The sequence below is a fragment of the Amblyomma americanum genome, chromosome 6, assembly GCF_052857255.1.
Source record: "Amblyomma americanum isolate KBUSLIRL-KWMA chromosome 6, ASM5285725v1, whole genome shotgun sequence".
Classification (NCBI taxonomy): domain Eukaryota; kingdom Metazoa; phylum Arthropoda; class Arachnida; order Ixodida; family Ixodidae; genus Amblyomma; species Amblyomma americanum.
Window position 1 is genome coordinate 4,531,837 of NC_135502.1, and position 16,057 is coordinate 4,547,893.

The 16,057-nt window shown below is 51.5% G+C and overlaps 1 protein-coding gene across 2 annotated transcripts in view; it reads left to right on the forward strand.

Annotated features, from left to right (window-relative positions):
• Positions 1-231: 231 nt before the first annotated feature.
• The window catches only part of LOC144136213 (uncharacterized), a 114,065-nt gene continuing 98,239 nt past the window's right edge, over positions 232-16,057 (forward strand). The window contains exon 1 of one of the 2 annotated variants that reach the window (XM_077668330.1): positions 232-989. In XM_077668330.1, the coding sequence (XP_077524456.1) occupies positions 770-989 (220 nt within the window). In that variant the 5' untranslated portion in view covers positions 232-769. Of the gene's footprint in view, positions 990-13,336; positions 13,981-16,057 lie in introns of those variants that run through there. The other variant, XM_077668332.1, reaches the window with a different exon arrangement.

The window sequence follows — 16,057 nt, forward strand, 5'->3', positions numbered from 1 at the left end:
AGCACTGGGCCTCGAGGAGCCCCCTCGCTCGAGAAGGCTCATCTTCTACCGATAACGTCACGAAGAAACGGGAACGCACGCCGATAACATTGTCCGCCCACTCTCTTTCCTTCTCCTCCGCCTCGCGCCACCGCCAGGTAAGGTCCGCCTATCTTCCCTCTTCGCGCAGCTAGGCAATCGATCTCCAAGCATAACCATCGCCCGCTCCAGTCGTATCTGGTCTTGCAGTCCTGCCCCTTCCCTCCTGCCTCCACCGAACCTTCTTCACACCTTTCGCTACTCGACTCGTCGTTCCACAAGTCCGACCCGATACGGGGAATAGATACCACCGCAGCTCGTACATCTCAGTGAGTAGCGGCAACATCTCGCCCGCACAGTGCGGTCGTCCGAGCCGTTGGGATCGCAAGTATTGTGGAGATTCAAGAAGGGAACCTTGTGGATGAAACGAGTCTCGGCTGATCTGTTAACCCGTTCGAGGTGTGGCCGGGAGTCGGATGCGACCGCATGCATGGTGAAGCGTCGGTGTTCGCTCCCGTCAACCACCGGTGCGCCTCACTTCCGCGCACGGAACGGACGACTTTCGGCGCCGTCACTGTCCGAAATTGGCCCCGGAGGGAGAGTACGTCTCCCAACGCACCGCGCATAACCAGGTCGGCTCTGCGTTAAGGTTAGTGTGCCCTTCCTGATCGGCGGCCACCGCGTGTGCGTGAGTGGCGGGGTGCAACAACCTTCCGAGAGTGCGCGGCCCCGATCCAGAGCACTGCAGGCAATGCCTTCGTCGTCGTTGTCGAACGTCCGGCGTCCCCCGTCGAGCGCAGCATCGTCCGACCAGGCCAGGCGGCGGCGCCAGCACCGTGTTTCGTGGAGTGACCAGCAGACCCTGGCCCCCCCGGATGGGCTGCTACGCGAGCGCTCGGCCAGCCTGGCCAGCTACGCAGAGGTGGACAGTGTCGCTAGCTCCGCCACCAGTTCCATGTACTTCACGGCAGGTGAGTGAGTGAGCAAGCGTGTCTTCTTGTTATTCATGTTACAAAATGCACTTACATCGACTGCCATCTTGGACGGAAAGGAGCCGATTAAAGAATCACGCAAGGTTCCGTAAACTACAGAAGAGAAAAAGGAGAGAGGGCATGGGTTATTTTGCCGGACGTCGAAAGAGGTTTAGCAGTGTTACGTATTAGAAATGAATACGTCGATGACAGTGACTTTCGCGCGTATGATGAAGTCGAAAGCAGAAGGAACGCCGATAGAATTTTTTCCATTTTCTTTTTTCCCACGTCCACCTAGAAAAAAAAAGTTGCCTGTATAATTTCTCACATATGGACACGTTGCAGAGTTCTTTTTCATCGTCCATTTCCTGCGCCAGCGTACAGCCGTTTCCAACCAGAACTGCTCTGTCCGAACACTAGCAAGGCTTTTGCAGACACGGCCGTCCCGCACCTAACGCTAGCCTACTTTCACAGACTCTCGCACCTTTTTCTCAGCATGGGGTTTTAAGATATGAGTCTGCAGTACACTCGCGATTTTTGAAGAACGGACATGTGATGCGACCCAGTTACCTTTACTTTTTTGCACGTATTGTGTCTGAATGCTGCTTTTGACAGCTCGCTGTTTCTTCTTGGTTTTGTGCATCAACCAATGCAGTTACTTTCGCGGTCCTTTTTTTGCAGCAGCCTTTTAAAAGTTATTTCGCAGCGCTCGTCAAGCTTTCTACTGATGCTTTAAGTCGAGAATCTATTCTAAACCTTCTTGGAGAAGTAACGCGTGAATTCTAGTGAATAGTGAATTCTTCCAAATATTCTCGCCTTTAGTTTTTCTTCCAAGTAGAACCTGCACGCATTGTCTCTTCGGGTCGATCGATACGATTAGTCGTCGAAGCGTTTGCTAAAGCCTTCACTCGATGAGCCCCCTTGAGAGCCTGTGTGGACGGACGTATGCGAAGTGGACGTCTTTTTCGATTTGATACCGAAAAAAGTTTGATAAAAAAGCATGTTTGATAGCGGAACATTCGGTTGGGACTTTCTGTTGTCATGTTTTGACGCTCAATTGATTTGAACTGTTTTCAGAAACTTGACAGAGACTCAAGCATCTCAACAGCAAGCGATCTGATGTCACTGTTTCGTCTGGGAGGGACGATGGCGAGAAGACATGTCAGGAATACCACCAAGTGAATGATGCTTCCTGTAAAAACTGTGCACGTATGGTCACAGTAGATCTTGTAAACTTGGTGCTGGGCTAGTTGCTCATTCATTATCTAAAGATTGGCTGTAGCGTTATTAGGAAGACCGCAGAGACTTTGTATTCCTAATAGCGTTGCATCCAATCTTTATATCAGTATGGTCACAGCTCGTGACAAGTGACGCAATGCGAACTGCGTTTGTTTAGTAACAGCGGAAATCATTTGCTCGACACTGAAAAAAACCTGTAAAAATTCTGCAAATTCAAGCCTCAAATCAGCGACACCTGGCTTTTGTTATCCGTCTCACGAAAGCGCAAGGGATTATTTTAATTTTCTTTCCTTGCTTCATTGCCGTGGGAAAAGTATGGCGAGCTATTAGCGCTGATTAGACGTCTTACCTTTTTCTATTGGCGATAATAACGACAACGCTGGTTACGCGTATTTTTTTTTTCTTCAAAGCAGCTGGTATTCTACGCCACTGGCTTTCGTCCATGCACGCCAGAGTTCCTAACCGATTCGCCCTTGCCTCGACGTGAGCATAGAGGGCTGCCGTCGGCGGAATTGCAGCAATCATTGAACATAGCTTTACGCACAGACAACATGCACCCCATCCAACGGTTGAAGATTACGAGTGCATGCTTCTATGACGTCTGAGCCAAACTAAACGGTCTGACTTATCGCGGCTTCACGCAGTGGAGATATTGTGGTCCACATTCGCACACAATGCACAGATAAAACTGAAAGACGCACAGCGCTTAAGGCCAGTTTTCCTATGTTTCGTATTACGTCTTTATCATTCCGTTTCGTCATGGTAGCAAAACGGGAAGGGGGGCGAGGGCGGGCGCCTTTAGTGATGGAGTGATGAATGAATGTGCGTTTAAAAGAAAGAGAGAGAAAATAAGTAATGGCAGCCTACAGGCCACAAGCACACATAAATGGAAGAGGGGGAGCCAGTGCCACTAACATCAATGAACGCAGCAGGGAAGGCTATATACGACGGCGCGGATCAAGCACTCACAGTTGATGTTTATGTAGCAGGACGGAAAGAACGAAGAGGCCCAGACCACGCCTCAGCCTAGATTGTTTATTCCCAGCAGGGAGTTGCCGTTTGAGAGAAAAGTGCTGACGATAACAGAATGCGCAGAGAAAAAAAAAAGACGGACGGTTTAGCGTGGTTACGCCAAATGCGAATTCGATGCACTACCACTTCCGTTTCTAGTCGAGGTCAAGTAGGCATCAGGCAAAGATCGGTGAAATCGTAAGAGTTTGCGGGGCCTTTGTGCTAGCGCACAAAAATTGGACGGGGCACCTAAGCTCCGTCTGCAGGGTATTACGCGATAGCGTTAATGGGTTAGTGCCTATACGTGTCGAATTGGTCATTCTCTATTTTACATTCATAGATCGCTGGAAGTCCTCATACCACTCATGGCGTAGCGGTTAAGCGACGCGACACTGCCTTGCGATGGCAGGTGCTGCCACCGGTGGAGCTTGTGCGACCAGGGTAGCTCTTTCCGAGCAACCTCTCACGACTAATCATTAATTTAACTGCGGCATGCCAGGGTGGTCAGTTTGATCACAATCCGGCGGGCGGGTTGTGATGACGCCACAAGGTCATGTGACCTAGGCATAGCCAGCCTACCACCCAGGCGGGTGCCACCCAGCCACCCATCTCTTCCATGTCGCAGATGAACTGCACAGACAACGGCAAAGCGGCTGAGTGGAACCTCTTGTGCTAGCGCACTAAAAGAACTGAAACTGGAACGGCATACAACACGTAGTCTTTCAGGCATGCCAGTATGATGCTGCTACGCGCAGAAATGCCAAGGAAGAGCCGTGCTGGTAACATCCCGGGGTGCGGTAAACGGAGTGGGAGGACAGCTCGGGACTCCACTGAGTCGGTATTTCAAGCTAACTCTAATTTGGTGCGACCGCGCCAGTCCTGCGGAGGCATCTGTGGATAAGTTTTGAAGAAATGACGAAAGATGCAGTCCAACGCGCGCCGGCAGGAGCCAAAAGCGGCGGAGGTAGCAAGTGAGGGTCGACACAGTGTGGCGTAGAGAGCCAAGGCAAGGACTTCGCGTTCAGAAGGCGCCTTTTTGTCTGGGGCTACAGCACGATGGCCTCTGGTGAAGGAGACAACGCAAGCCCTCATCAGTCGCAGCACACTGCAGTCTGCCTTATCCAGTAGGGGTGGCCATGACCGCATGTTTAGAGCCCCGCTCTTATGCGCCCTTTACTGACTTCCTAGTCGGCGTAGTCGTCTGCTTAACCGGTCGTCCAAGTCAGGAGCTCGAGCAGAAAAACTTTTAAGCAGGCTGCGCAACCATTTGAAATAATTTTGTCGCCTGCGATTTGGTTTATCGCTAAAAAGAAATAGCGATAGTAGGTGAAGTGCAGACCAACATTTTGAAATATCTTCGAGGATTGTACGAATTAATCTTCAATTAAGGCCTCTCTTGCTCACGGTCGTGTTCTTTGTGCGCAATGCGTCCTGTACACATTTACGTCAGTTGCCGCGCATTCGTTTTCTAGCTGCTAAGCACTTTCTGATGAAGGCCACGTTTTCTGTTCTGATGCCAGCAGTGCCATACTCAGCGGGAAGTTTGGTCGACGGGTTGCTGATGAAAGACGCCTTGTTTGCTAGGCGGAACTAGCCACCGTTTTTGGGTCCGAGACGGCCTGGCGCCCCCCTAGCGATCCGCACCATCAGAATCAGTCTCGCTCACACTTAATCAGCATTTTCTCAGAACTCGCGAAAGCAACGGGGAAGTGGAGAGGACGGGGCACTTCCTGTTCGCCGATCACCTTTGTCTTCTCGTGCGCTCCAACGACGTTGATAAGGGAAGGACCCTGGGCTGATAAGAAATCTCGACAAGGAGGAATCCGTGTGGCTTCGCGTGGACTTACGCAAATTGCAGGTGCAGCTGGACGCCCCTGTTTTCCCCTTCCCTCTGCTTTGGCTTATTACGCTGTCGGCACCGGCCGGGTGACGACAACTGCGAGGCTCAGCATGCGCTGTCGTTGTACACGGATATTGCCCGTGCTACATAGCAGCAGGTAACAGCGTGGCCGACATTTTGTGAGGCGGACGCTCGCGTGTCGACGGAATTTATCGAGTGGCTTGTTGCAGGCGCTGTTCCCCATTGGACGAAAGGTGAAGACGAGCGACATCTTATGAGTGCGTGTGAGCCCCGTAGCCGGGCGCTAGAAAAAAAAAATGTCCATGGGGAAGTATAATAAGTGAGTGATTGCTCATTAGCCTCCGCCCCAGCGCAGCCATACGGCGACACAGGAAAGCAATAAGTACTTCCTTATTACAAATGTATACACCACCTTGGGGGATTCCTCTACGCGTTAGACACACAGCGCGCCCAATCCGAGTTGTCGATCGATTCGCTCTCGTCCTACCGTATGATAGCCGTGCCGGTTAGTTCAATTGGTAGAGCGGCTGCTCTGGCGAGGCGGTGGTCCCGGGTTAGAACCTCGGGCCAACTAGGACGACTGTTTTTACACCGATAGCTGTTAGGCGCCCGTACCTGGCTTGCGCATCATCGCCGTCGGCGTAACCGGTGGGTGTGCTATAGCACCCACCGGTTGCGCCGGTCAACCTGGGTGACATAAGCCTACGGGTGGCTCTGTTTGGAACAGCCGCCTGCCATTGCCGGGGTGCATCACTTGAGCAATACACCAGTGCGATATGGGGTCACTATCTTTTCTACCTCAAAATATCCTCAAAACTAAACGACTAAAAAGCTAAGCCGAATCTCGCGTTACATAGTCGTAACCGTTCTGTGAGTTTTTTTTTAACTGCTATGTTTCCATGAAACCAGTATAGCTTTCTTTTTTAGACGTATAGCTGCGCTTGGGTGGATGCAAATGAGTATTTACACTCTTATTGCAAATATACTCCATTTTGGTGTATTATCATGACCATTAGACCCATAGCGCGAAGTATGTTCAGTAGAAACATGCCAGTAGAGCTTTCTTTACCTGCAAAACAAAAACGTAGAAAGAATGCAAACTTCACGCCAGCGTATGCAGGCACAAGGGCAAATTTCAGATGCAACGGTGTTATGAACAGTATATAGGATATCTACGCCGCTTCACCTCGTTCTTTTTACGAAAATATAAACAATCGATCATCTTCCTCCCTCAGTCAATGCGCGACGTTTTCGCTACTTAAATCTCGTGTGCAGGGGTTGGGGAGGGGGGGGGGGGGGGGGGGGGGGAAGGGAGGTTTTGATAAGAGAGAGAAGAAACCGTAGTCTGTAATAAGAAACGTCTTGCAAAGCACTGCGTCGCGAACAACCAGCGGTGCAGTCCAGGTACAGACCAGAGGCAGCGGTCAGTCCAGGGCACGCACGAGGGACGGAGCGTTCGGCGCTTCTCGTCGTCTTCTTCGTTAAGCGCCAGCCTCTAAAGATTCCAAAGCCGAAGGCCAGTCTTACAATTTCCCCCGGGCGAAAAGGGGCCATTTCGGCGGCCTAGGGCGATGTGACGACGGCGGAAGGTCGTACGTCGGCTCACGCCTATAATGGTAGGGACGGTGGTAACGACTGCGACACAAACGAGCCACGTGGCCAGCGACGCCACAGACGTAGCAAATAGGGCGGTTGTCTTGTGCGCGCCAGGGGTTGAGTGGCTGCGGCTGTGACCGGGGGCGTGCAACCGGACGGTAAGGTGGGGTTGCAGGTCGCTGGGGTTCTAACTGCCGGGTAGGTGGCCTGTAGACAAGGGCAGCAGGTGAGGGCCGCGACCACACCACGGCATCAGCGTACGTCAGAGGAGCCGCGATCAGGGGTGGCTGAGCAGGAGGTGGCAGGACTTAAGCGACCTGCTCCTCGATGACACGCTGTAGGTTGGGAGTGAGCGACGGCGCAGGCGTAGGCGGGCAGGTATACAAAGATAGCTGGCGTGCGACTTCCTCACGTACAAACTGCTGGATTCGCTGGTGGAGCGACTGTTGGTCGAGAGCACCGTCCCCTGGGGGAGCCAAGCTGGAAAGTGTAGCCTCCTGATAGCCGGCACGCCGGGTAGAAAGGCGCTGTTTGCGCAGCTCATCGAAGCTTTGGCAGTAGCCGATGACACCGGAGAATCTTTGGCGACGAGCATCTGGAAGGCATCATCCTCAATGCCTTTCATAATATGCCTGATTTTGTCGGCCTCGCTTATAGACGGGTTGACACGCTTGCAGAGGTCTACGACATCTTCTATATAACTGGTGAAGTTTTCACCGGTTTGCTGGGCCCGACTTCGCAAGCGTTGCTCGGTGCGAAGCTTACGCACTGCGGGACGGCCAAAGACTTCGTCAGACTGGCTTTGAGGGCTGCCCAGTTTGAGATGTCAGCCTCGTGGTTTCGAAACCAGAGATTGGCTACTTCGCTCAAATAAACGATAACGTCGGTGAGCTTGACGCTTTCGTCCCACTTGTTGTGTGCGCTTACGCGTTCATAGGAGGCCAACCGATCCTCCACATCCGTGTCATCTGTGCCGCTAAAGATGTCCTGGTCACGCTGCCGCGCGGCGCCGGAACAGAAGACAGCCGACGGAAGCGGTGAAGCGGTTTGGGTGACGTTCTCAAGCATTGCAGAGGCAGTAGGCAATGCGAGGGTGCGAAGCTCCAAGGCGAGGGGATCGTTGGCACCTCCAGCACTTGTAATAAGGAACGTCTTGCAAAGCACAGCGTCGCGAACAACCAGCGGTACAGTCCAGGTACAGACCAGAGGCAGCGGTCAGTCCAGAGCACGCACGTGGGACTCAGCGTTCGGCGCTTCTCGTCGTCTTCTTCGTTAAGCGCCAGCCTCTGAATATTCCAAAGCTGAAGGCCAACCTTACAAATCATTTGAAGTTTTATTTCCGTCGTTGATGTATCGCGTAAGAATAGCAACGTTTTGACTCCAACACTAATGAGAAAGATTAGAAACATTCCATATCGTGTGTAAAAAAAAATTCCTTCCGAATTAAGAGAGTACTTTGTGAAAAACAAGCGGGTGCGTACTCCCCTTGGGTGCGTAGAGGAATTGCTGCTCGTGTATGAACAATCGTTTGAGGCAGCGTCATGAGGGCCGCGGCAGTTGGCACAAGTAAGGACTGTTGCCCGGCAAGCATCGCCGCTGTGTGGCTGAGTACACCGTGGGCACACGATGGGAAATTGCACACACTATTCACGTGTTTTATCTTCATGCATTTCCGGCACTGTAGAGGATTCAGGATGAAAAGCCTAACTGCATGCCGAAAGTGCCCAACCTTCAAGTACGTCGGAATGCAGTCCCCTTGGAAGGTCAACTTGATGCACTTTGTCCTTCCAGGACGCTGAGCTTGCAGTATGGCTACACCGTCGGTAGCTGGTTGAATCAGCATGGGCAGATCAGAGTCGCGGATGGCAACGTCGACGTCGTAAACGACGCCTGCCGTAAACGACGCCTGCCGTAGTGCCACTGCCTAGAAGGACATGGGAATAGACGCTGATGCCGCCGAGCGTTTTGATGGTGCTCAAACTTTCAAGCGCGTTCCGGTCCATGACATCAATGGCGACGACATTCCTAAAACGATTCACCCTCACATCTTTAACTGCTCCCGGGACGCGAGCCTCCAGGAAAGCAGACGTGGTTTGGCTGTTGATGTGGTTGAGATTGTCGGCGGGAGTGTCTGGCACAAATAGGATAGTATGTGTCGATGCTCCTCGCTGCGCAGTGATCGTGGACGTACTCGACGACGACGAGTCCTCACCTTTGCGCAGTCTTCGTTTGGCCTTCTTGCTTAGGGCTCTGATGAAGCCGTCGTCAGCCGAAGAGTCATCACTGGTGGCCGAGTACACTACGGTGGCCTGGCTGCTTGCGTCATTCGGGCGTTTCCTCTGGACGGCAGCAGCTGACCCACCGGACTGAAGTCCAACAGCGTCCACTTCCATCACTGTCAACAAAAAAGGAACTGTGGTTTCATTATAATGTCGTAAATCAGGAAAAAACGGAAGAGGCGAAGGGATGGTGTACTGGTGTTCCACGATTTTCCTCGCCTGAAAAGGGAACGGGTGATACCCAAACAAATAGCAAGAGACAATTCCACGCACAGAGAAGCCGCCGCTAAGGTGCGACGACGTCATCACCCTCGTCACAGGCCTTCTAAAATTGTAGTGAGCATTGGAAAGGATCGTCCAAGTATTTCCGCAGCTTCTCCTCCCCCTCAAGGCAAGTGACTTGGCCGTCGCTCCCGAAGCACTCCACACCCTCAGTGATAGAATAGTCACCGCGCACCCAGTGTGTTGAGCCTACTGCTAGTCTGAGAGAGGTCAGGAACCGGCCCAAGTCGCAGAAGAGCAAGTGATTGCAATGCTGAAGCCAATCGTGAAAGCCATGCGTGTGCTGCTCTCGAGCTTGCACATGCCAGCTGCACAGAATGCACTGCAGATGCTGGGTTTGTTGACTCCCGTGCTTGCAGCTGTCCAATAGCTGGCACAGCGCATCCTCCAGCTTGATTAGTTCCGAGAAGTCGACATGTGTTACGTTGTCATCCACATTATCGGCCGCAACGGCAAGCAGTCTTTCCATACACTAGACCGTCTGCGCTGCCTGTCGCCTCGTATCAGTGATAGAGGACTGTAGATCTGTTCTACTCAGGTCGCAGTGTTGGGCAGCCCTCAAGGTGTGCAGGTATACTGCTGCGGCGGCCGGTGACTTTCAGTGCAATTGCCATTGTTTGTCGTGCACGCTAGATACAGACCACATTGCTCTACTTCTTATTATTTTACGACCCCCTCATCCCTCTCCCCCAGTGGAGGGTAGCCAACCGGAACATTCTTCTGGTTAACCTCCCTGCCTTTCCTCTACCACTTTTTCTTTCTCTCTCACTGCTTGTGTAGATGCTGAATGGTGGGCACGCTCACTCCCTGCTTTGGTTATCTGGACGCTAAGCAGTCATTTGTCATAACACTGCAGAAACAAGGACGAGTATAAGCCTTCAATCTTGCCCCATGGGCTAAGTAATCTAAGCAGTCCAAGCAGTAAGGAATTCCTTCGAATACAAGAGAAGGCAGGAAAGAAAATAAATCTGCACAATTGTAGAATTCGTTTGTATCTTAGGCCGTCTCGTTCCTGTTCTGTTTCGTTCTTGTAACCCAGAGTGGCCAAGAGTTTGAGCAGGCGAATGGTATTAGCTCCATGACGAATTTTTACTGCCGAGCATCTTTGTACTGTTTGTTCGTTCACGCTCAAAGCCGCCGGCACGCGGCTTCATTATTTTGTTTTTGACGCGAGATGTGCCCAGGCTTATCTCGATTGATCGTGACCACGCGCTACTGCTTCCACATTTTTGCAGATAGCTGTAGTTGCTTTTGGTTCCTTGTCTCGAATGTTCATTGCCAGCTTTTAATTGAGCGCGGACAAGAACTGCAGGCATTCTGCTCGACGACCGCCGAGCACACTTGTTGCTTTCGCCGCCGCCGACTCATTCAGTCCACTGTAGGTGCTGGTCAGCCCAATAAACTGTTTTAGTTTGGAAGCCCTTTTCGCTGTCTTCCTCACTGCATTACTGCCATCACCACTACAATAAAAAAGTGCACTACTTAGGGTAACGTACGCGCGCACGAATCCACGCAAGCAGATCACAAAGGTTATTGCACGCACGTGTACGCACGCACGCGCCCGCTCGCGCACACGTACAAAAAATCACCGCAGTCACATTAAACCAAAATCTGACCCCCATCGATAAACTAAAACTCTATTGCCCTTCAAAGGCACAATACCCACTAATTAGCCCTGAAACTCGATTCTGGTGCTTTAAGGTTTTGAAAGCTGCTGCGTCAAAAACTCCAAGGCTGTGATCTCGAAGCTTGGAGTAGTAAGCAACGGCATTAGTAAATGCAAAAACTCTGCTAATACTAATACTCAAAATCAGTTGTTATTTCCGGTCTATCCGCGACGTTGAAAACAATGAATTGTCATCGCACTGATATCATTTCTCTGCAAGCCAAACGGAAGTCAAGTTGACGGTACGGGAGCTGAGTCAACTGGTTTGAGGGAAGAGTGCCGTCGGAAGGGGAGCCGCGGTTTCAGCACTCCGGCGGAGGCTGCGGCAGATAGGAGTAATTGGCTGCAAGAACCATGAGCGTGAGTCACTACAGGACCAAGACAGCTTCTAGAGACTACTTCGCAGTCCTTTAGAGCTACACCCCTCTATGAGCGCTCGCCTGCTTCTTGTGTGGCGTGCTTTAATTTCTTGCGCCTTTTTTTGTTGTTGCTGCTGCAGAAGAATGTCATATCTTTGTACTTTCGAGAGTAGGCAGTTCTTTTTCCTTGTTCTTGGTGCACAGCCACCTTCTTGCGAGGTTGTAGCCGAAATAGTTGGAGTTTGCCAGCGCGTTTATCCTTTTTATCTTTTTATCCTTTCAATAGGGCATAAATACTTTTAAAAGCAAAGGAATTAAAATAACCATGAAGGCACCTTTTTTTTTTCATTTTCCAGTCATCAAAAACAGTGACGAATTATGGCAATTCCGCCGAGAGCAGCACGAGGAGCAAGCGGCTGCAGCGCAGGAAACAAACATACAAGGCACTCCGAATGTAGCAAAGAGAAACAAACCGCCCGTCGCTTTTGGAGTTCGTGTCAGCGATGTTCAAGGTAGAGGCTAGTTAATCTTATTTATTAACTCTGTCAGCGCATGACAAGACATCAGCTGCGGTTATAAAAACAACGCTACTGAAACAGAAACAAAACATAGAGTCGTGCATTGAACTGTGCAAAGGCAATCTCCCCACTGCGAATGTGTTCAGTCAGCGCACTAGTGTGGACACGGGGTAATAAAATGTCGATGCAATCATTATTCCGCGAGCCTCTACTCCCGGAAGGAATATCAATGCAAAGAAAAGAAAGGAGGGGGTGTTCGAGACACTCCTTGAAGGATTGGCGAAACTATAGGTCATGGACCTCTTGCGAAATCAGACACCGCTGACAATTCAACCACGAACTAGTACGAATAGACGAAAGGCGATTAACTCTCATTTTGAGAGCCGAGTAGCAGAGGGCCATTACTCTACGGTCAGATAATGACTGCTTCAACCATCTCTCTTTTTATCCCGCGTAACCATTGTTGGATCCCATTCCGCGGCTTCGATATTAACGCCAGTACCATCCACTCGCGAAAAAAGAAAGTGCAGAAAATGAAAGATGTCAAATCGAAATGTGTTCTTTTGTTTTTACGTCACTGCCGCCTTAGTGCTCTACAGCAGTTCGGCTTTGCTGCTCTCATCCAAGTTATGCAGTAAAACAAACTGGGGCTCTTTATTATGGAGCTACAAAGACAGTTACCGATTGTCCATGTCCGCCGTGGTGTTACCACATTGCTCTCGCTTAGGCAATAAAACTCAGTCTCTCACTCTGCTCATTGCTATCTTTCATAACGTACACGAGCACATTACAGAAAGTCGTGAAGCCCAGCCGCTTCATATAGCACGGGAGTAAATGTGCTTGAAGAAAAAAAAAACTATTAAAGAAAGGCATGACCAGAGAAAACAGCACAACGCATGAAACCTTGATATGTATTTGTGTGAAGTGACTACAATAGCTTTGTTTTTAGCCACACATTTCTTCTCTTTTGCTCACATTGCAAAGCTCTGTAAATATGTGCAGAACAGACTAGCAAATGGACGGCGCCAGGAAAGCAGACACACTGTGTGGACAAGAGCAAGAAGAGAGCCGTAGGGAAGGAAGCCGGAAACAACAACGCTATTAATTTATTTATGTCATATGAAAGAAATACGAACGCGATCGCAATTAGTTGTCCAGCAACCTGCTGACCTATAATCGAAAAGTGATGGGAACAGGCGATTTTTTTTTTTTGACCAATAGCTCTATCCTAGAGGGTCTGGCCAGTGAAATTGATCTCTGAGCAAGGAGTGAACAAAAAATGAAAAAAAAAATGTACAACTGCTCCATTCTGTCCCTGGCGCTTCTTTATTGCCTCTGGATTCCAACGACCTGGCGGGCGTCAGTGGGGCTGGCACTGCTGCCGGCATGCCGAAAAAAACGGGTTACGTCACGCCACTGCGAGTGCACATGCGCAGCCAGCGGAAGAAGCCGGTGGCGAGGTGCGTTCCGCGGTCGGCTCGCGGAGGACGACTTTTCCCACACCGGCGGAGGAAGTTTCTCCCGCACCAATGTCTCTCACTCTCTTCCTCATCGGCGGCGGCCATCGTGGTGCTTCTCGGGCCGCATTTCCTCCTCTCCACGACGCTGGCACGCGAGGGTGTGGGGGACAGGAGCACAGCTGGCTGCCACCGCAGAAGCGCTTTCGTTCTCGGTCGCTGCGGCAGGGGCGTGGAGGGCGAGAGGGTTACACCGCCCCACACCGCCGTGTCGGACATTACGTAGGCGCCACTGCGTTGTGCCGGCGCGCGAGCGTCGCGGCGCGGCGTTCTCTCTCAGCTGACGGGCTCCTTCGCCGCCGCATCATCGCGACGTCGCCGGTGTTTCTGGCCTCGCGCGCGCGGAAGTCCCCGTTGTGTCCCGGCGTGGTCGAGAGAGCTTGCCGCTCTGCGCGAGAGCCCCTCTGCCCGATGAGTGCGCGCCCCGCCAGCTGGGCAGAGCCACGGCCGAGCCTCCACCACCGTCGCCGCCACCAGTGCTTGGGCCGGGGCGCCGGGCCGGGCGGCCGCGGGCGCGCTGGCTGCCTCCGCGCCTGTTGAGGAAAAACTTTGGCAGGCCCGCTAGGCCAGCCGCACACCGCCGTTCCGCCGCCGACGAGCCACGAGGGGATTTCCAGGACCCGAGGCAAGGGGGAGGCGCCGCCATGCCTCCGCTTAACATCAGTGAGTCTTCTCTTTTTTCCCAGACAGTTGCGCTCTCGTCCGGCAAAGTGCGTCTGCAACATGTTTTCCACGAAGGGCCTCAACGGCGAGCCATCTTACGTGGTGCTGGCAACCGCTTACGTTCCTCTTACGGTCACCGGTGCTCGCTCAGTTCCGGGATTGGTTGATCCTAGACGCAATGACGACCGGGTATATTTGCCACACATACGAAAAATCGGCATCCGTGGCTCATCTAGGAAGTCCGTGAAATGAGGCTCTAGTCGGCGAATGCCGGCCGAGGTGAGAGCGGTATTAAGACCGGCGTCGTTGACACCGGTGCGCGGTGGGGCAGCTGGCGCACCCGGTGTGGTGTCTTTCGCCACAGCGCACCGAGGGCCGGCGCTGTCGTTGGGGCTGAGCGCGGTGCGGGTCAACTGTGCGACGAGCCTGTTGACACCCGCTCTGTGATTCCCCTGTCTGCACACTTGTAATCCAGATGGAGCTGACGGAACTACCGCTACGCTTAGCCCCAGAGTGCCGGCTTCAGAATGATTGCACGACCTCAACTCGCGAGGGCGTAGCGGTAACGGGTGCACGAGTGGAAAGGCGACCTCACGTGGAAATCCATGTGCGGCAGCTTTGTGTTTCATAGGGCTTCTCCTGTTTTTCTATGATCTGTATAACGCTAAAAAGCAGGCCGTAACCATACATATGGTTGGGCCCATACATAGAGTGCAGGGAGGCCGCCGCGGTGGCTGAGTGGTTATAGCGCTCGGCTGCTGGCCCGAAAGACGCGGGCTCGATCCCGGCCGCGGCGGTCGAATTTAGATGGAGGCGAAATTCTAGAGGCCCGTGTACTGTTCGATGTCAGTGAACGTTAAAGAACCCCAGGTGGTCGAAACACTACTGCGTTCCTCATATACTGAGTCGCTTTGGGACGTTAAACCCCCATAAACCATAAACAGTGCAGGGAGGGGAGCTGCGTGAATTCCGAAACGCCACCCTCACAGACTTCCAATTCTATGGCTTGGCCCTCCAAGAGGAACCAATGATGAAAAGAAAAATGTTAGAACGCGAGGAAAAAACTTTCATTTGAATCTGCCGCGGAATTGCTGTGAACAAGCAGTTCATTGTAACGTCGTAATACTGTCGCTACTTATTCATAAGTGGCAATCAGGTTCGCAAAAGGGATTGAGAAAAACGTGTCATCAATAGCGAAATTCGTAATGGCGCGATGCATGCCGACCAATACGTCCGCGAGGCAGTGTTGCTGACGGGCTTTCCGGTAGCTCTGACGACCTGGCATGCAACGCTTCGTGTCTGCAGAAAGAAGCCAAGAAGCATTTATAACCGAGATTGAAGCGCGCACTTAGCAATATGTGCATGGGCCATGATTGTCGCAGTGCTTTCTCAAGGACTGGATTTGCGCTTCAAGAATATTTCTGATATCATTCCACCAAGAAATCCTGAAAGATGAACATCAATTTATAACAGTGGTAGAAACAAGGAATCAAGCGGTGCATTTGGGATTCGCGGAAAGTCTAGAACAATATCGGAGCACGCAAGCAGGGCCTGAACAGTGTAGTGACGATTCCCTGACTACGATCAAGATAGACGCTGCTGGTAGTGAAGGGATTGCATTTCTTTTAGTAGTGCTTCATTGCCTGATTTGTATTGTCATTTTTCAAACCGCCTACATTTTTCTTAACTTCTACACTCCTTCGCCGAGGTGGTCTCTCCCGTGTGGACATTCTTTTTTTATCCCGATTGCTGTTTCAGAACACAGCAAAGAGAAACATACATATAAAATGTAAGTACAGGTGAGGTCAGCCTTATAAAGAGCAATACTTACTGTGCATGTAGGAATTCGTGTTACAAAATATAGCATCACACAGGCACTAAATTCGAGGAATTTCAGATCGCATAACGGCATATCGTCATGAACAAGCATAAGGGAGGCAGTTTTTATATAATATGCATTAAAGAATGTTTGCATGCACTGTATTTCATACGGCAGAATGAAATAGTTGCAATAGGACTGTTGCAATAGGAGAGGGAAGGCGATTCTAGTCTTTCGAAGTGCAGGCTGTGAATGTAT